General features: G+C 42.7%; 1 protein-coding gene across 1 annotated transcript in view; it reads right to left on the bottom strand.

The window, feature by feature from the left end:
- ctnnal1 (catenin (cadherin-associated protein), alpha-like 1) overlaps positions 1–20,385 on the bottom strand; it is a 412,359-nt gene that overhangs the window by 37,382 nt on the left and 354,592 nt on the right. The window contains exons 10-11 of the mRNA XM_068011975.1: positions 17,319–17,411; positions 16,490–16,640 (exon numbers count right to left, since the gene is read on the bottom strand). Coding sequence (XP_067868076.1) covers positions 16,490–16,640; positions 17,319–17,411 — 244 coding nt within the window. The remainder of the gene's footprint in view (positions 1–16,489; positions 16,641–17,318; positions 17,412–20,385) is intronic.

Here is a 20,385-nt window from a genome sequence, read left to right as displayed (position 1 = left end):
CTCTTGTATGCAGAATTGAAGAGATCGAGAGTGGCTTGCAAATCTGGTGCAGAGTGGACAACGACACTGCAGTCATCCGCAAACTGTAGATCGTGTATCTCTATGGTGGTCAGTTTAGTTTTAACACGGAGGCAACTGAGGTTAAAGAGTTTTCCATCTAGGCTGTATTTAATACTCACATCTGACGGCAGCTGATCTTTCATGAAGTGAATAGTCACTGTCAGGTGGATTGTAAACAGTATGGGGGCTATCACACAGCCTTGCTTGACCCCGGTCTGGATTTTGAAGGTGTCTGTTTCAGATTTCCCATTCAAGAAACTTGCAGTTGCAACTGTTGCATGGAGCAATTGCAGGATTGTGTTGAAGTTTCTTGAATGTCCAAATCTTTGGAGCACAATCCACAGAGCCTTGCGATTTATTGAGTCAAATGCTTTGGCCAGTTTGATGAATGCAACAAAGAGTTCTGGTGTGAGTATTAAATACAGCCTAGATGGAATACTCTTTAACCTCACTTGCTTCTGTGTCAAAACTAAACTGACTACCATCCTTCATGTTTTGAATCCACCCAGGATTACAGGTATCTTCGAGAAATACATCGTTCCTCAGACTGCTGTTCTCGCCACATCCTGAGATCCATACTCAGTGCCATGCACCACCACATGTACGCAGTCGACCTCACTCTCCAGAAGCACCGCCTCACCTTATCTCAAAGCCGTTCTACTTTGCAGTTTCATTTTATCTTATTTTCTTATCTGACGCATTAACACAAAACTTTTTTTCTTCCTTTCAGGTGTTAAGGAATGCAAACTCCAGCAGCTGATGGGGACTAATGCCCCTCCAGATCCTTCTTCCCCTTCACTTCCCTCTGATCCAACCCCTTGCTGTGTATTCACTGTACCCTCTGACCTTCCTCTCTCTGACGCTGAATGATCTGTACTCAACAAAGGACTCAGTTTTATCCCCTTACGCCCCCACTCAATGAATTTCATGCTCGGCATGAAGTTGAGCACTTCTTCCTTCGCCATCACCTCTGGGCTCACTTCTTTGACCAGGAGATCCGCACTCCCCCCAGCCCAGACCGGCAGACCCATTCACCCGCCTCCAACATTCTCCCTCTACTCCCTCTGGCCTCTTACCCGCTCTTCATCTTTTCATTGAAAACTGTTGGCGAGACATCTGTCATCTCAATTTCTCCGCTCCCCTAACCTGTGTCTCTCTGAACTTGCTGCATTCCGTTCTCGCAGGTCTAACCCCGACATTGTGATCAAACCTGCTGACAAGGGTGGTGCTGTTGTTTTCTGATGTACTGACCTCTACCTTGCAGAGGCTGAGAGCCAACTCAGATACTTCTTCCTACCTCCCCCTGGATCATGACCCCACCACCGAACATCAAGCTACTTTATACAGGACTGTCACTGACCTCATCTCCTCCAGAGATCTTCCCTCGACAGCTTCCAACCTCATAGCCCCGCAAGCCCGGACAGCCCGCTTCTACCTCCTTCCTAAAATCCACAAACAGGGCTGTCCAGGGAGACTCATCATTTCAGCCTGTTGCTGCCCCATTGAACTTATTTCTTCCTTTCTTGACTCTATTTTTTCTCCCCTGGTCCAGTCTCTTCTCACCTACATCCATGACTCTTCTGACGCCCGACATCATTTCGACAATATCCAGTTTCCTCGACCTAACCACCTCCTCTTCACCATGGTCGTCCAATCTCTCTATACCTCCGTCCCCCACCAGAATGGTCTAAGGGCTCTCCGCTTCTTCCTTGAACAGAGGCCCAGCCAGTCCCCATCCACCACCATAATAATAAAAGCAAAATACTGCAGATGCTGAAAAGCTGAAATAGAAACAAGAAATGCTGGAAATAATCAGCAGGTCTGGCAGCATCTGTGGAGAGAGAATCAGAGTTAATGTTTCAGGTCAGTGACCGTTCATCAGAACCATCCACCACCACCCTCCTCCACCTGGCTGAACTTGTTTTCACATTGAAAAACTTCTCCTTCAACTCCACTCATTTCCTTGAAATCAAAGGTGTTGCTTAGGGTACCCGCATGGGTCCTAGTTATGCCTGTCTTTTTGTGGGGTATGTCAAACATTCCTTGTTCCAGTCCTACTAAGGCCCTTTTCCCCACCTCTTTTTTTTCCAGTACATTAATGATTGTATTGGTGCAGTTTCCTGCTCTCACCCCAAACTTGAAAACTTTATCAACTTTGCTTCCAATTTCCACCCTTCTCTCAGCTTTACATGAACCATCTCCGACACTTCCCTTCCTCGACTTCTCTGTCTCCATCTCTGGGGATAGACTGTCTACTAATATTTATTATAAGCCCACAGACTCCCACAGCTACCTCGAATACACTTCCTCACACCCTGCTTCCTGTAAGGACTCCATTCCATTCTCCCAATTTCTCCGTCTCCGACGCATCTGCTCTGATGATGCAACCTTCCACAACAGCACTTCTGATATGTCTTCCTTCTTCCTCAACCGAGGATTCCCCCACTGTGGTTGACAGGGCCCTCAACAGTGTCCGACCCATTTCCCGCACTTCTGCCCTCACCCCTTCCAGAACCACGACAGGATTCCCTTGTCCTCACTTTCCAACCCACCAATCTGCACATCCAAAGGATTGTCCTCGCCATTTCCGCCATCTCCAGCGTGATGCCACCACCAAATGTATCTTCCCCTCCCCTCCCCTGTCAGCATTCCCTCCACGACACCCTGGTCCACACCTCCATTACCCCCGATACCTCAACCCCTTCCCACGGCACCTTCCCATGTAATTGCAGGAGGTGTAATACCTGCCCTTTTACCTCCTCTCTCCTCACTATCCAAGACCCCAAACACTCCTTTCAGGTGAAGCAGCGATTTACTTGTACTTCTTTCAATTTAGTATACTGTATTCGCTGATCACAATGCAATCTCCTCTACATTGGGGAGACCAAACACAGATTGGTTGAACGCTTTGCGGAACACTTCTGCTCAGTCTGAAAACAGGACCCCGAGCTTCTGGTCACTTGCCATTTTAACACACACCCCTGCTCTCATGCCCACATCTCTGATCTGGGCCTGCTGCAGTGTTCCAATGAACATCAATGCAAGCTCGAGGAACAGCACCTTATTTTTCCGATTAGGCACACTGCAGCCTACTGGACTGAGCATTGAGTTCAATAATTTCAGCGCATGACTGACCTTTTTTATTTTTATTTTGTTCCATTTTTTTTTTACCATGTGCCTGCCTACTGTTTTTCTCATGTTTGTGCTTTTGGCTAGGGCTGCTCATTATTCTGTTATTAACACTCTCTCTGCACTAATGCTTTGTCTTTCATCACACCATTAGCACAGTCTCTCTGCTTTTGTCCCATAACATTGTCAGTTAATCTCTCCAGCCCTCTGTCCTATCACACATCCTCCCTTTTGTTTTCTTTCCCCCCACCCCCACTTTACTTGTTTAAAACCTATTACATTTCTAACCTTTGCCAGTTCTGATGAAAGGTCACTGACCTGAAACATTGACTCTGCTTCTCTCTCCATTGATGCTGCCAGACCTGCTGAGTTTTTCCAGCACTTTATTTCAGATTTCCAGCATCCGCAGTATTTTGCTTTTATTATTATTATTGGTGTTGTTTGACATTTTTCTTGGATTTGTCAGTCAACAAAGGCCATGTCAGCAGTTTCTCTGGAAGGTATAAAGCCACAGTGTGTCTCTGGGAGGATTTCCTCAGCCACAAGAAGTAGGCGATTCAGGAGAATGCATGTCAGGATTTTCCCTGCCATGGACAAGAGAGAAATACCTCGATAGTTTACACAGTATGATTTATCTCCCATCTTGAAGATAGTTAAAACTGTACAATCCTGAAGTCGGTGGGGGGGGGGGGGGGGGGGGGGTGCAGGAGTTCTTTTCCATCCCAAATCAGTAGGATGAGTGCATGGAGTCTTAACGTGAGCAAAAGCCCACCAGCTTTGAAGGTCTCAGCTAGAGTACCATCGGGCCCGCAGGCTTTCCATTCCACAGAATTCCAAAACTGCAGCACAGACAAAGTACAACCTGCTTCTTTTACAATGCTTTTTATAAGCAGGAATCTCTCGCCTACAGTTCATATCAAAGCCAGGAATTGCAAACGAGTTTAAATCCATCATTAACAGGTGCATTTGTGCAGGGTCAAAGATACGCACAGCCTTCAGGAACAGCAATGAAGGTTGTTGAAATCTCACCCACTTTTACTTCACCACTTGACTCTTCTCTGCAGCAGTAATATTGTTTGAGCTTCTTCGCCATGCAAGAAAACACACATTGAGCACAGGCATTTAATTCAGCGTCATCAGTGTGTTGCTCATTTGACTGTGCTTCAGCCCAGAAAAGTACTTTATTGTAAGCTTTGAGAATTGTGACATGTCGAGATTCAAACCAAGTGATTAAATCCATCAGTCGTGTCGCATTCTTGGCAACAAACTGAACTCATTAAGCTGAGCATCATTTAGATGGGTTACAATGTCTGTTAAAACGTGTTTTATCAGTGTCTGTGTGAGCCCTTCTGAGACAAGGTCCGAGTAGTATTTCAGGTGAGCTGCATGATATTGTACTGCCTGAAATGAGGAATTTCAATGTATAATTACTGGCTCTGGAGGAAGGGCCATGTTTTGTTCCCCAATTTCAGCAGCATTTACAATGTGTTGCCTGTATCGAAGCTTGGGCCTGGGGCAGTGTTTGAACATCTTTTTCATGTAACTTACCAGTTTGTCAACTTTACCAACCTCACTTTTCAACAGCTCACTGACAATAGAAATTATACGTGCATTACATGTAATAAGGATAGCATTAGACATTACACCTTGGAGCATAGATATGAAAGATTTTGTCAGTAAGTTGCATTGTCACTAATGAAAGCAGTTACTTTGCTGAAATCTGCAGTGCATTTTGAAAGGGTTTTGATTACTACTTGGGAAATTATGGCATAATTAACAGCTTCCTAGTGGACACAGTCTATGAGCACTGTTGTCAGCTTTCCTGACTGCACATCTTTGGCTTTACCAGACATAAAATCAAACAAAATATGTAGTACATAGTTGTCTTGCTCATCAGTGGACTCATCACAAATAATTGCCAAAGACTCACATGCATTAATCTGAAACTTCATCTCCTCACACTGTGTAGCAAAAACCTTCGGTAGGTAGCCCGAGAGGCATAGAGTTATACACCACAGAAACAAGCACTTCGGCCCATCGTGTCTGTGCTGGTCATCAAATACCTAACTATTCTAGTCCCTGTTGTAGTTTATTTGCATTTGGCAAGCTACCACCATTTTGCACATTACATTGAATGAATACTTGCAGCTTTGTGTGATCACGTTTTTCCAATGGCATGTTGGCGCTTGCAAAAGCATCCACAAGTTCCATTTGTTACAACCGAGGTGGGAGGAGTGCACTGTTAATTCAGTCCCACTTCTCCACAGGTCACAGCATATCAATAAATGTTCCCACTTTCCAAAACAGCCAATTAGATACTCTATTTGTCCCTGAGTAAAGCACACCAACCAGGTTTCTTTAATCAACAAAATTAACTGTTTATTATAAAACCAAGTCTTAACCAATAATGCCGAATTGAGATATTAAAGCTCCTTATTATTCCCTCAGGCACACGCACATACATCCAAAAAACAGTTAAACGGGGAAAAAAAGAAATTTTAGTTTACAGCTGTTTCACAGGAATGAAAGGAATAAAGGAAAACTTAGTCTGTCATGATGTGGAAGGAAGTTCTTCTGTTTGGTGAGGTGTCCCAAAGTCCAATAGCTGGATGCCTCTTGAAGTCTTTCCAGGCGAGGTTGATGAACAGTCTGTGATGGATAGGCAAAGATCTTCAACAGCAGTAGGCTTCACATAAAGTCTTCCATCAGGTGTGCAGCAACAGAGATCTTCTTAGGTCTTACTGCAGTAAAAGGTTTCTTCCCATATTCCAGATTTCTTAAACTCAGGAGGCAACAGTACAGCTTGATGCAGGGATTCTTCAGAGACAGGAGGCAATAGGAATCTGCCACATTTGCAATATAGGGTTTCTTCTCAGAGATGCAGGATTCCTTTAGAGAGGTAATCCTTTTTCTAGGTCTTCTTCTGATCACCAGGAAGGTCAAAATCAAATTTCAAATGCCTGCTTTTTGTCCAAATCCACTGACTTTTTAAAGTTCCAAACTGAAAAACAAAACCTTCCTGAAACTGTCACATGCCCAGTCATAAATTGTTTGTCATTACAGAGGGTAGCTCTGAGGTCAACCTCCTGCTGGTTTCCTTGAAATTACCTGCATTCCAGTCCTTGTTTACCAGTTCAGCTTTAGTTGAACTTCCTTTCAAAACATCCAAAAGTTCAACTATTTGCATGCGTCTCAATGTCCACTGAAATCCTTTTTCAGTTTTTAAAAACACAGAATCCTAAGATTTAATATAAAAAAAATTCTTGTAACACTTTAAAAAAAAAACTCAAAACCTACCTTATAAGCGATAAGGTTGGTACTACTAAAGCGTGATTTTGTTTTTAGTTAGTGTAATTTATTAATAATATCTTGTAATTATTACTAATTTTTATATAGTAAACAGTGTTTTTTTTAGGGAATCAAGGCCCCTAGTGTAAACAACCTCAATTTTTTGAGTAACTTAAGGATAAGTCATGGCAGGGCAGCTCAGCAACATGGAGTGCTCCTCCTGTGCAATGTGGGAAGTCAGGGACACTTCCAGTGTCCAGGGCGAACACGTGTGCAGGAAGTGTCTCCAGCTGCAGCTACTCGAAATCCGCATTTCAGATCTGGAGCAGCAGCTGGGGACACTGTGGAGCATCTGCGAGACTGAGATCATCGTGGATAGCATGTACAGGGATGTGGTCACACCGCAGGTAAAGACTGCTCAGGTTATAATCTCTGGATTACTCCCTGTGCCACATGCTAGTGAGTATAGGAATAGGAGGACAGAGAATGCGTGGCTGAAGACATGGTGCAGGAGGGAGGGCTTTAGTTTTCTGGATCACTGGGTCTGTTTCTGGTGAAGGTGGGACCTGTACAAGTTGGACGGGTTGCACCTGAAACACAACGGAACCAACATTCTTGCTGGGAGGTTTGCTAGTGCTGTTTGTGGGGGGGGGTGGCGGTTTAAACTAATTTGACAGGGGGATGGGATACAGAGTGGAGGTACAGTGGTGGGTGATGCATAGCCAAATATAGAAGAGAAATTAAGTCAGTCTGGAAGACCTGTTAAGGCACAAGCAAACAATGCAAGGCTGGACTGCATCTATTTTAAAGCAAGGAGTCCCACAAGTAAGGCAGAGGAATTGAGGGCACTGATTAACACATGGGAATATGATATTATTGCTATCACAGAGACATGGTAGAGGGAAGGGCAGGACTGGCAGCTCAATATTCCAGGATATAGAATCTTCAAGCGTGATAGGGGGGGATGTAAAAGAGGAGGTGGCATTTACACTAATGATCAAGGAGTCAATTATTGCAGTAAGGAGGGATGATATCTTAGATGGTTCCTCAAATGAGGCCGTATGGATACAACTTAAAAACAAAAAGGGGGCAATCACTTGGCTGGGAGTTTACTACAGGCCTCCAAATAGTCAGGGAGTAATAGAGGAGCAGATATGTAGGCAAATCTCGGAGAGCTGTAAAAATTATTTCAATTTCCCCAATATTAACTGGACTAGTCTTAGTGCAAGAGCTTAAAGGGGGTGGAATTCTTAAAGTGCATACAGGAGAGCTTTTTGAGCCAGCATATAGAAAGTCTTACAACAGAAAGGGGCAGTACTGGACCTAATCCTAGGGAATGAAGCCAGACAAATGGTAAAAGTGTCAGTGGGGGGAACATTTCAGGGATAGTGACCATAACTCTAAGATTTAAGGTAGTTATGGAAAAGGACAAAGATGGACCGGAAATAAAGGTACTGAATTGGGGGAAGGTCAATTTCAATATGATAAAACAGGATCTGGCCAAAGTGGACTGGGAAAAGCTACATCAGACCAGTGGGAGAGATTCAAAAAAGAAATAGAACTTGTTCAGGGCCAACATGCTCCCGTAAAGGTGAAGGGTAGGACCAACAAGTCCAGGGAAACCTGGATGGCAAGGGATATAGAGGATTGGATAAGGAAAAAAAAGGAGGCCTTTGGCAGATCCAGGGGGCTGAAAACAGCAGAGCACCCAGAGGAGCGTAGAAAATATAGGGGGGTACTTAAAAAAAAGTAATTAGGAGAGTGAAGAGGGGGCATGAAAAAATACTGGCGGGCAAGATAAAGGAAAATCCCAAGGCGTTTTATAAGTATATTAAGGGCAAGAGGATAACCAGGGAAAGAGTAGGGCCCTTTAGGGACCAAAGTGGCAATCTGTGTGTGGAGCCGGAGGATGTAGGTGAGGTTTTAAATGCTTACTTTTCATCTGTGTTCACGATGGTGAAGGACAATGTCAGTGTAGAGATCAGGGTAGGATTATGATATACTCGAACAAATTAGCATTAAAAGGGATAAAGTATTAACAGTTTTAGTGGGCTTAAAAGTGGATAAATCCCCAGGCCCAGATGAGATGTATTCCAGGCTGTTAAGTGAGGCAAGGGAAGATATTGCAGGGGCTCTGACACAAATTTTCAAATCCTCACTGGCCACAGGAGAGCTGCCAGAGGACTGGAGGACAGCAAATGTGGTACCACTATTCAAGAAGGTTATCAGGGATAAACCAGGTAATTACAGGCCGGTGAGTCTAATATCAGTGGTAGGGAAACTATTGGAAAAAATTCTGAGGGATAGGTTTAATCTCCACTTGGAGAGGCAGGGATTAATCAAGGATAATCAGCATGGCTTTGTCAGGGGGAGATCGTGTCTAACTAACTTGATTGAATTTTTTGAAGAGGTGATTAGATGTGTAGATGAGGGTAAAGCAGTTGATGTAGTCTACATGGACTTCAGTAAGGCTTTTGATAAGGTCCTGCATGGAAGATTGGGATCTAGGGTAATTTGGCAAAGTGGATTCAAAATTGGCTTAGTGGCAGCAGACAGAGGGTGATGGTCAGTTGTTTTTGAGATTGGAAGCCTCTGACCAGTGGTGTACCGCAGGGATCGATGCTGGGACCCTTGCTGTTTATAGTGTACATTAATGATTTAGACATAAATATAGGAGGTATGATCAGTAAGTTCGCAGATGACACGAAAATTGGTGGTGTCATAAATAGTGAGGAGGAAAGTCTTAGTTTACAGGACAATATAGATGGGCTGGTAAGATAGGCAGAGCAGTGGCAAATGGGATTTAATCCTGAGAAGTGTGAGGTGATGCATTTTGGGAGGACTAACAAGGCAAGAGAATATATAATGGGTGGTAGGACCCTAGGAAGTACAGAGGGTCGGAGGAGACTTGGTGTTCTTGTCCATAGATCACTGAAGGCAGTGACACAGGTAGATAAGTGGATTAGGAAGGCATATGGGACACTTGCCTTAATTAGCTGAGGCATGGAATATAAGAGCAGAGAGGTTATGATGGAGCTGTATAAAATGCTAGTTAGGCCACAGCTGGAGTATTGTGTACAGTTCTGGTCGCCACACTATAGGAAGGATGTGATTGCACAAGAAAGGGTGCAGAGGAGATTCACCAGGATGTTGCCTGGGCTGGAGCATTTCAGCTATGAAGAGAGACTGGATAGGGTAGAGTTGTTTTCCTTAGAGCAGAGAAGGCTGAGGGGAGACCTGATGGAGGGGCATAGATAGGATAGATAGGAAGAAACTTTTTCCCTTAGTGGATGTGTTAATAACCAGGGCGCATAGATTTATGGTAAGGGGCAGGAGCTTTAGAGGGTGGTTGGAATCTGGAACGCACTGCCTGAAGGGGTGGTCGAGGCAGGAACCCTCACAACATTTAACATGTATTTAGATGAGCACTTGAAACGCCATAACATACAAGGCTACAGGCCAAGTGCTGGAAAATGGGATTAGAATACATAGGTGCTTGATGGCCGGCACGGACATGATGGGTGAAGGGCCTGTTTCTGTGCTGTATAACTCTATGACTCTGTAACCCACTGATGATTTTCTGAGCTCTTGTCGACTTCTTCAAAAGAGATGAAATTGTTGCTTGTTTTTTTGTGTGTTCGTTTTCCAGCAGTGCAGGGTTGGATGCTCTTTTTCTGCTGTGATGATTTTTGGACTTGAAGTGGTGCTGAACCATTGCCCAACGATCCAATGAAACATGGCAGCATGTACACAACAGTATTCCACCATTGGCATGCTGAATTTGGCTTCCAAATTCTTTCACAATAATGCGCTGCAGTAATGGTTGTGGCTGTTTTTGATTTGCTCATTCTGACATTCTCACATGTCTGCTAATACTCGAGACTGCTTCTCTCAAAACTGCCCCGGAGGCCCTCCCTCATCTACCAATCAGCGCTTTGAGCCTTGCGTCAATGAATAAACTGCGCCAAGTTCATAAAATGGCCGATTTTACGGAGGGCCCAAGATTTCACAGTCTGTGACACATTTTTCACAGCCGTGAATTTGGTAGGGCTCTAGCCATGTTGTTATTGAATGACAGACAAGGCTCGAGGAGCCGTATGGCTTACTCCTGCTGTTATTACCTATGTTCTTATATAGTCACTGTTGTAATGTAGGAAATGCAGCAGCCAATTTGCATAGAGCAAAATCCCATAAACAGCAATGTGATAAAGACCTGATAGTCTGGTTTAATGACATTGGCTGAGGGATAAATATTGTCCAGGACATCTGGGAGAACGCCCCTGCTCTTCTCCAAAATAGTGCCATAAATCTTTTAGGTCCACCCGAGAGGGGAAAATGGGGCCTTGCTTTAAACATTTCATCCAAAGGGTGGCAATTTTTCCCTTGGTAATGCACTGAAGTATTCGCCTAGATTCTGTGCTCAAGTCTTGAGAGGTGAGTGTGCTACCACTGAGCCTAAAAGTCCAGAAAGAGGACTGTGAAAGACAAATATCATGAAAGCATATCAAACATTAAATGGTATAAAATATTATTTCAAAATAAGCCACAAAAATTAGACCTTAGGATATGAATTTAGATTTAGTGGAAAGTAAATATAAAACAGATATTAGTAAGAACATTTTACAGAAAGATAAATATTTTAAATAATCTGCCAGGTGACGTAGTGGATATAAAAACATTGGGGTTGTATAAAATGCACCTGGATTTTGTAGTGAAACAGGGTTCTAGTGGGATCAGCTTTAATGTGCTCGCTCAACGGCTTTCCCTCAGTGTATTTACACCTAATCTGTACTAATGCTTTGTCTTTCAACACACCATTAACATATTGTTTGCCTTTGCTCCATGACCTTTTGGTCAGCTATGTGGCCTGGTCCAATCTGCACCTTCTCCTTTGTTATCTCTTGCCCCACCCCCACCTCACTTGTTTATAATCTGTGACTTTTCTAATATTTATCAGTTCCGAAGAAGGGTCACTGACCCGAAACGTTAACTCTGCTTCTCTTTCCACAGATGCTGCCAGACCTGCTGAGTGATTCCAGCATTTCTTGTTTTTGTTTCGGCTTTCCCTCATACTTGGCTTTTTCATGTTCTTACAGTACAACAGTGACTACACTTCAATACCACTTCATTGGCTGTAAAGCACTTTTGGAACATCTTAAAGCTGTGAAAGGCGCTACGTAAATGCAAAACTTCTTTTAAGTTACCAGGAAAGGCCATTGAAGTGGTACAGCATAAATGGGTTCACAAGGCTACTGGATGGGTTCCTGGCGAAAGCAGTGATTGAGGTATATGGTCAGAGGTGGATCGGTTGAGTGGAGATTAATCAAAAAGAAACTGACTTTTTGCACCGAATAGAGTTGATCCTGTTTTTTAAATTTAATATCCAAACTGGGAACTCCAAGTTAAGTGCTGTCCTTATACCAGTAGGTGGCGATGTTGCGCCACGAAGAATCATTGGTGTTTTTGTGACATAACAGTTTGCTGTGGTTCCACTCCCGACCCCGAGTACCATCCTTATTTTGTTCACAACAAATGCAACATCACAGGAAAATACAGCAGAGCCAGTGCAAAGTTTGTGATGGATTCCCTGTTGTTATTGCCTAAGTGGTCATGATATAATACTGAACTTCTCAAGATAACATCAGGCTCCAGGATCTTTTAAAAGAGTGACCACCTGTTTTTGGCTTTTCCTTTGTCTAAATCAATTCATTACCAAATAGTTAACTCAGAATAATAATTCCAGCTCAGCTGTTTAACCTTTCTGTTCACCATGTTATTAGGATACTACAATTTTTTTTGACTATGCACGAAGGCTGACTGTCATAAATATTCTTTTGGGCCTCCTTATCTCGAGAGACAATGGATACGCGCCTGGAGGTGGTCAGTGGTTTGTGAAGCAGCGCCTGGAGTGGCTATAAAGGCCAATTCTAGAGTGACAGGCTCTTCCACAGGTGCTGCAGAAAAATTTGTTTGTCGGGGCTGTTGCACAGTTGGTTCTCCCCTTGCGCCTGCCAACTACTAAGTCTCTTCGACTCGCCACATTTCAGCCCCGCCTTTATGGCTGTCCGCCAGCTCTGGCGAACGCTGGCAACTGACTCCCACGACTTGTGATCAATGTCACAGGATTTCATGTCGCGTTTGCAGACGTCTTTAAAGCGGAGACGTGGACGGCCGGTGGGTCTGATACCAGTGGCGAGCTCGCTGTACAATGTGTCTTTGGGGATCCTGCCATCTTCCATGCGGCTCACATGGCCAAGCCATCTCAAACGCCGCTGACTCAGTAGTGTGTACAAGCTGGGGATGTTGGCCGCCTCGAGGACTTCTGTGTTGGAGATACGGTCCTGCCGCCTGATGCCAAGTATTCTCCGAAGGCAGCGAAGATGGAATGAATTGAGACGTCGCTCTTGGCTGGCATATGTTGTCCAGGCCTCGCTGCCATAGAGCAAGGTACTGAGGACACAGGCCTGATACACTCGGACTTTTGTGTTCTGTGTCAGTGCGCCATTTTCCCACACTCTCTTGGCCAGTCTGTTCATAGCAGTGGAAGCCTTTCCCATGCGCTTGTTGATTTCTGCATCTAGAGACAGGTTACTGGTGATAGTTGAGCCTAGGTAGGTGAACTCTTGAACCACTTCCAGAGCGTCGTCGCCAATATTGACGGATGGAGCATTTCTGACGTCCTGCCCCATGATGTTCGTTTTCTTGAGGCTGATGGTTAGGTCAAATTCATTGCAGGCAGCCGCAAACCTGTCGATGAGACTCAGCAGGCACTCTTCAGTGTGAGATGTTAAAGCAGCATCGTCAGCAAAGAGGAGTTCCCTGATGAGGACTTTCCGTACTTTGGACTAAATATTATTATTTGTTACATTAATTGTAAGTCATAACTCCCAGGTTCAGCAGTACTAATGAACTGACATACCTCATGACGAATTTTCACAAATCCCACTCTATGATTTTACTATGGTTAACTTTGCCCTTGATATCTTTTAATATGCACACCTGCATAAGTTGATTTTTAACAGGCAAAGATTCAGACTAATAGTGCAGAGACACAGGAACCTTACTTCATACCATGCTCAAATGAAACAGCATAACTGGTAATAGTTTGATGTCAGAGAAACAGATTTAGACAGAAGAAGGAAATCATTTTGTGGGGGATGGGGCAGAAAACCCATCAAATCTGCACATTGTTTTCCTTAGCTCTCAGTGTATTAGGTAAACTTATTCAGTTGAAGCTACACGAGAACTGCACTGTGTTACTAAGATTCCACATATATCCGCTAGCCTCAAGAAAATTACTCCAACTTCAATGAAATTGTTACAAAAATTTCAAAGGACTTTGATACTTCAGGAGAAGAGTGGAGTATTTGTGACTTTTCAACTGAGACACATGCTGGGCAGAATTCTATACATATTGCAGTTGGACAAATAACACAATGTAATTTGCAAGACCACAAGAATTCAGAAAAAAGTCAGGGGTGAGGAGGGGCAGAAATTCAACCTGATCTGTTCCAGCCCGAGGGCCAATCCAAATTCAGCTTCAGACCTCATTTAAATAGCAGTCAGGGAGGACAAGAATTTGACCAAATTTCATGAGGAGTTGGTGGGCAGGCTGGGTCTTGGAGGAGGGTGGTGGTCATTGGAGTGGGGGCAAGTAGGTCCTCAAATGTGCTGGCAACAGGCCAACGCCTTTCATGGGCCTATGAGCAGCCTGGGCCCACAAAAATAAAAACTGAAAATTTCTTGGGCCTCTTTTATGAATGGCCTACAGAGTTGCCTTTAAAAACCACTGGTTAGGCCACTGAAGACCAGATTCACTAAGCAGAATATGCACAGCCCAAGTTCCACTCATGCAGGCCTGAATTTCGCATTCGGGATCTTACAACTGGCATAAGTGTCCAATTCATATATTTAAATAGCTGAAAGCCTGTTTCAGGCTGGTGCCAATGGTGGCAAATAATCATCTGAGCCGATATGGTGTCCAGGCCACCACCAGTCCAGATCAGACATGACAGGTCACATCTCAAAATTTGGAGGCTTAACAACCATTTTATGGGTAAAAACTCCCATTGTTTTACATTTAAAGACCCCTTTCAATTATTACGGCATAAAAGGCTTCTTCAAGATACAAATACAAGTTGTTAGAGATTGGATCGGCAGGGGGTGGGGCTTAACTATTTAAATACCTTTGCCTCTCCCTCCCTATGAAAAATTGTTGATGGCAAAAACACAAGAACAGATAAACCGAAGTTTGCAGCAAGAGTACATTTACAGGGAATGAGATCTATTGCAATGCTACTATTATCAGTGCAAATAGATATGAAGCTAGATGCTATGTTCACAATTTAAATTCTGCAGTAACAAAGTATCGCAGGAGTACCTTGTTTTTAAACAAAGCCATCCAAGTCAACAAGTCAAGCTACACAAGTTGCTTCTGTTGCTTCATTATTTCTTAGGTGGGTTTTTTTGCCAGACGTCTTTATCCCTTCATCTGAATTGACTACTTCTGCTTCCTAGGTTTTGTTCAATGTTTTTGTTCTCCTTTCTGATCCATGTCCTTCAAGATGCCTCTAGTCTCTGAATTTCATGCTCTATCACTTGTCTTTTCTCTTCAATTTCAGTGCCAATTCTCATCAGCATAGCATACAGAACACTGGGTTAAGTCCAGAACCAACAAAGACTACTACTGTCCACCTGGCTGGTTCCAATGATCAGAAAATATTGTACTACCCTTAATTTGTAAACCTCTCATTTGCATCTTTTGCCAAAAAATGTTAAATTTGCTGCCACTATCTGTCCTCTCTGTCGCCTTGGGGCTCTCCGTGTAAGTAGCTAACCCTAAACTGCCTGTTCATCTCTCTTCTGAGGTCAGGTCCGTAGTCCAAGTTACACTTTGTGTTTGCGACAAGCGATTTAGTAGGGCTTGGTTTATCTGCACCCCTTGAAACCTGTGATAGAGTCTCTTTGAGCATATTTTTCTCCAGTGCAAACTTTCCCAATTGTGTTTGTTGTTCCTTGTAGCAATGTTCCAATCTCAGCAATCATCCAGTTCTTCATAGATTTGTCGATACTTCAATCAAAAATCATAATCTTTGACAGAGAACTAGCTATTTCTCCTCACTGCTTAATAAATTTATTCAAGTGAACAATTGAGATTCCTTACCTATACTTGGGATCAATATGCTGTGAATTATGGTCAACTCCTAAACATTTTAATGAAAAACAGCACTTTGCTAAAAAAAAATGCATCACTTGTTAAAATTTGATTTTCTGATCATACTACCTTCAAATAAAGGTTAGCTAGGGAAAAAGAGAGTCTTTTCACATGTCTTAGATGAAGAAAATCAACATTAAGTGGATATCCTACTGCTCTGAGAAAGCTCTCTGTGCACATCAAAAGAAACTAGCATAAATTCTGATAAAATTTACCAACCACAAAAAAAATCCAAAGGTGACATCAAGGTGATCCCATTCAAAGGGAAGGAGAGCAATTAAACAATCAAATCACTACATTATCAAATGAAGCGATTATCACAAGGAAGTGTCATCTATAGAAATTTTTAAACCCCCCCCCCCACCGTGATGAAATTATAATAATTAACCCATTCAGTACTATATAAAATCTGTGCTTTGAATAATACCAACAACTGACACAAAAACTGTGCAGGCCTTTTTCAGACTCAGAGTCGAAGCCTGCCACACTCAACATTTCTCCAACACTTTAATCTTTAACTTGTTAATCATTCTACTAAATGAGGTAACAAGCTTTCCTGAATTTAATACCTTGTAAATAGATGCCTTGGGGCTTAGATTATTAAAAGGCTTTAGAATTTTACAGTTACGATTCCGAACAGCCAGTTTCATTACATGCTATTTGAAATAAATCACCAGAATTCTTGTGCTTTTTGTGCTATAATTGTCTTCCTCAGTTAAAATCTACATCTTACACGACCAAACTGACAACCTAAACGTAATACAGAGGATACTTAAACTTTGGAGTCAGACTATTCACCTCTTCGTCCTTCAAACACATCATTAATTTCTTTCAGTAGAATGGACATGTCGTTCAGTTGCGACTCCCAGGCCTCACAAAAGACATCTAGGTTTTCTTTGGCAATCTTACTAGAAGGGTGAAGAGCCAAGGTCTGTGCAGCAGAAATGATCTGAGAACAAAACAGAATAATTCACTTGGCAGTATAAAGGAAGTCTATTATACACTCGGTGTTATTAAAGATTCTAAGGCAGGTGACCTTAGAATCTAGACAGTCAAAATTTCCTACATTTGGACACACTAAATAAGAAGTGTTTAGATCTGACGTTCAGTTGTGATTGAACTTCAGCAGACGCGTTGATACATAACAGTTTATAAAGTTTTTTTGTTGCTCGGTGTAAAAACTAAAATAAAAACTGGTGCAGTGCATAAGATCTCCACAATCTCGCACCATGGAGCAGTTCCTGTTTGGCAACAGCAGTCTATCCGTCCACTGAGTTAATGATTCCAGTCCCACTATTGAGCGACTGAGGAAAAATCAGTCATCCCTCATGTACCTTCGAGTCACTTGCTCAGAAGCAATGTAACCAAAAGCTGGGAATAGGTTGTCTATCAACCTGCCCTGCCTGTTGCAGCTGATGCACAGTATGTGGTGGCTGGAAAAAGGGGAGGGAAAAATCTTTCAAAATAAAGGGGTACAACATTATAAGCAAAAAGAAATTCTTGATTGATCTAGACTGAAGTAAATCCATGTCCTTCAATAATGCATCATTCACATCTCTAGCATATATACTTCTTTAACAAAAACTAATCACCGTGGGAAAATTATAAACAGTAAAAACTTTCATACCTGTGGACCAATAACCTGAAATGTTTCTTCTGCGTGTAAACAAGTAATCTCTAAGGGTTCAGTTCCTGACACATGCCGCAGTAATCGAGACGTCTGGGGAGAAACGCAATGTCACAGGATTTCACATCTAGATTTCTTTACAGGTGTCACAAACACAATTCAAATTTCATCAAACTACAACTGGGACAACCTGTAAATCTTTACTACTAATTGACATTTTGTTACATTCTGTTACTTAATGAAAACAAAAATTGTTAAATACCTTTCACAGCATTAACCTTTGGACATTTGCCACACAATGTCTATGTTGTGAATGTAATGCAGGTGAGGTATATTGTGGTTATGTGATTGGACTGACAACCTAAAAGTTATCATTTAATCCCCACAATGGCAAATTATGAAACTGAGTTTAACTTGTGGGCTAGCACCAGAAAAAACTGCCAGGTGGTTGTAAAAACTCAATTGGTTCACAAATGTCTTGCATTAAAAGAAACCCGCCACCCTGACCGAGTCTGATCTACACAATAGTCTGCATTATGTGGTTTACTCTTAAAGCCCTCTGAGTGGCCTAGCAAGTAACTCAGTTATGCAAATAATTGCTCCAAAGTATAGCAGGGTATTAAATGCGCCCTGAACACTGATTCCACATACTGAATACAATATATAATCAAATACACATGTCCAGCTGCACTGCTTCTGGCCTTGGGTCCTTGCCAGTTTGAATTTGGTAAATTCCATTGAGAAATCCATATGAAATTGAATAATGTCTCTATGCTCAAGAAGTGTAATGCTGCTTTCACCAACTACATCTAATCTCCTCGTTCTTCCCCTCATGTAGTGCTTGTAACTTCTCTTTCTTCATCACCTGACCTACATCTGAGTCACTCCTCCAGCCAATGTAACCTCCCTTCTGAACTGCCCGGGATAAAATATATAACAACGTATATTTATAGAGCATCTTTAACGTAATGAAACATCCCTAGGGGCTTCAAAGGAGCATTATAAAACAAAGTATGACATTAGGTCAGATGACCAAAAGCTCAGTCAAAAAGGTAGGTTTTAAGGACTGTCTTAAAGGAGGAAAGCAAGGGAGAGAGAAATGTGGAGAAGGAATTCCAGAGCTTAAAGTTGATTACACTGGGGATAGTCAGCATGGACTTGTTAAGGGAAGTCATGTCTGACTAACCTGATTGAATTTTTTGAGGAAGTAGCAAGGAGGATTGATAAGGGAGTACAGTGGGTGTTGTCTACATGAATTTTAGTAAGGCATTTGACAAGTGCCACATGGCAGACTGGTCAGAAAAATGAAAGCCCATGGGATACAGGGGAATGTGGTGAGTTGGATCCAAAATTGGCTTGGTGACAGGAAACAAAGGGTAGTGGTCGACGGATGTTTTTGCAAATGGAAAGCGGTTTCCAGTGGCGTTCCACAGGGCTCAGTGTTGGGTCGCTTGCTATTTGTGGCATATATTAATGATTTGGACTTAAAAGTGGGAGGCATGATTGGGAAATTTGCAAATCACACAAAAATTGGCCATGTAGTTGATAGTGAAGAGGATAGCTGTAAACTCCAGAATTATATCAATGGTTTTGTTGAGTGGGTAGAAAAGTGGCAAATGGAATTCAATCTGGAGAAGTGTGAGGTAATGCATTTGGGGAGGGCAACCAAAGCAAGAGAATACATAATAAACGGGAGGATATTCAGAGGGACAGAAGATCTTGGAGTGCATGTCCACAGGTCCCTGAAGATGGGACAGGTAGATAGAGTGGTGAAGAAGGCTTTCCTTTATTGGCCGAGGTATAGAATTCAAAAGCAGGGATGTAATGCTGCAATGGTATAAAATGCTGGTTAGGCCACAGCTGGAGTATTGTGTACAGTTCTGGTCACCACATTACAGGAAGGACATAATTGCTCTGGAAAGAGTACAGAGGAGATTTACAAGAATGTTGCCAGGGCTGGAAAGTTGCAGCTATGAGGAAAGATTGGAAAGGCTAGGACTGTTTTCCTCAGAACAGAGGAGGCTGAGTGGTGACTTAATTGAGGTGTACAAAATTATGAAGGGCCTAGATAGAGTAGACAGGAAGGACCTGTTTCCGCTAGCGGATAGGTCAATTACCAGGGGCACAGATTTAAGGTGATTGGTAGAAGGATTAGAGGGGACATGAGTAAAAACATTTTCACCCAGAGGGTGGTGGGTGTCTGGAATTCACTGCCTGGATCGGTGGTGGAGGCAGAAACCCTTAACTCATTTAAAAGGTAGCTGGACATGCATCTGAAGTGCTGTAACCTGCAATGCTACGGACCAGGTGCTGGAAGGTGGTTTAGAATGGATGGCTAGTTTTATCATCTATGCAGACACAACGGGCTGAATGGTCTCCTTCTGTGCTGTAACTTTTCTATGGTTTCTATGGAATCGCCAAATTAATTTACATGTGCTCCCTATGCAAATTCCAGAAATGCAGGGAATGCAATAACTGCAGGTAGGCAGGAAACAGAAAGAGCAACAGCTCTGAAAGGACTGGAATTGTGTGACTGCTGCTGAGACCATGGAGTCCTGCCAAGAGATGAGTGCTGGAACTGGCAACTTTGGTGAGTTTATATTGGGAGAAGAGATCAAATGTGCAGCATGCATGGAAAGAAGTAACAGAATGGATATTGTTCCCACAGCCATGGGAATGTGAACAGTTGAAAAGCATATTCTATGGACCAAAGAAGAGTGCAGATTATGCATGGCAGAGGCATCATGCCCTCAACAAGGTGCAGTGTCAGCAATAAAACATGGAAAGCACCAGCACAACATGGTACACAATTTACACATCTCGTATGCTTTGTAGCCGCCAAAGAGAAAAGCTTTGAATGTCATATGTAAATGTTGCATATTGTTCCAGCAAATGAATATGCTACCTTTAACTATGTGCATACTGTGTAGTTAACCGTTCACACAGGAAAGAATATTACATGCCAATCTCAAAAGTATGTTTTGTGTGTTTTTGAAAAGCAAAAGCCCATAATTACAGAGATTACCTGGTGCCACCTTTGCCAACCCTTGTCTCACCTGCTATGAAA

The sequence above is a fragment of the Heterodontus francisci genome, chromosome 2 (genome assembly GCF_036365525.1).
Source record: "Heterodontus francisci isolate sHetFra1 chromosome 2, sHetFra1.hap1, whole genome shotgun sequence".
In the NCBI taxonomy this organism is placed as follows: Eukaryota; Metazoa; Chordata; class Chondrichthyes; order Heterodontiformes; family Heterodontidae; genus Heterodontus; species Heterodontus francisci.
This window is presented reverse-complemented; position numbering and strand designations above follow the sequence as displayed.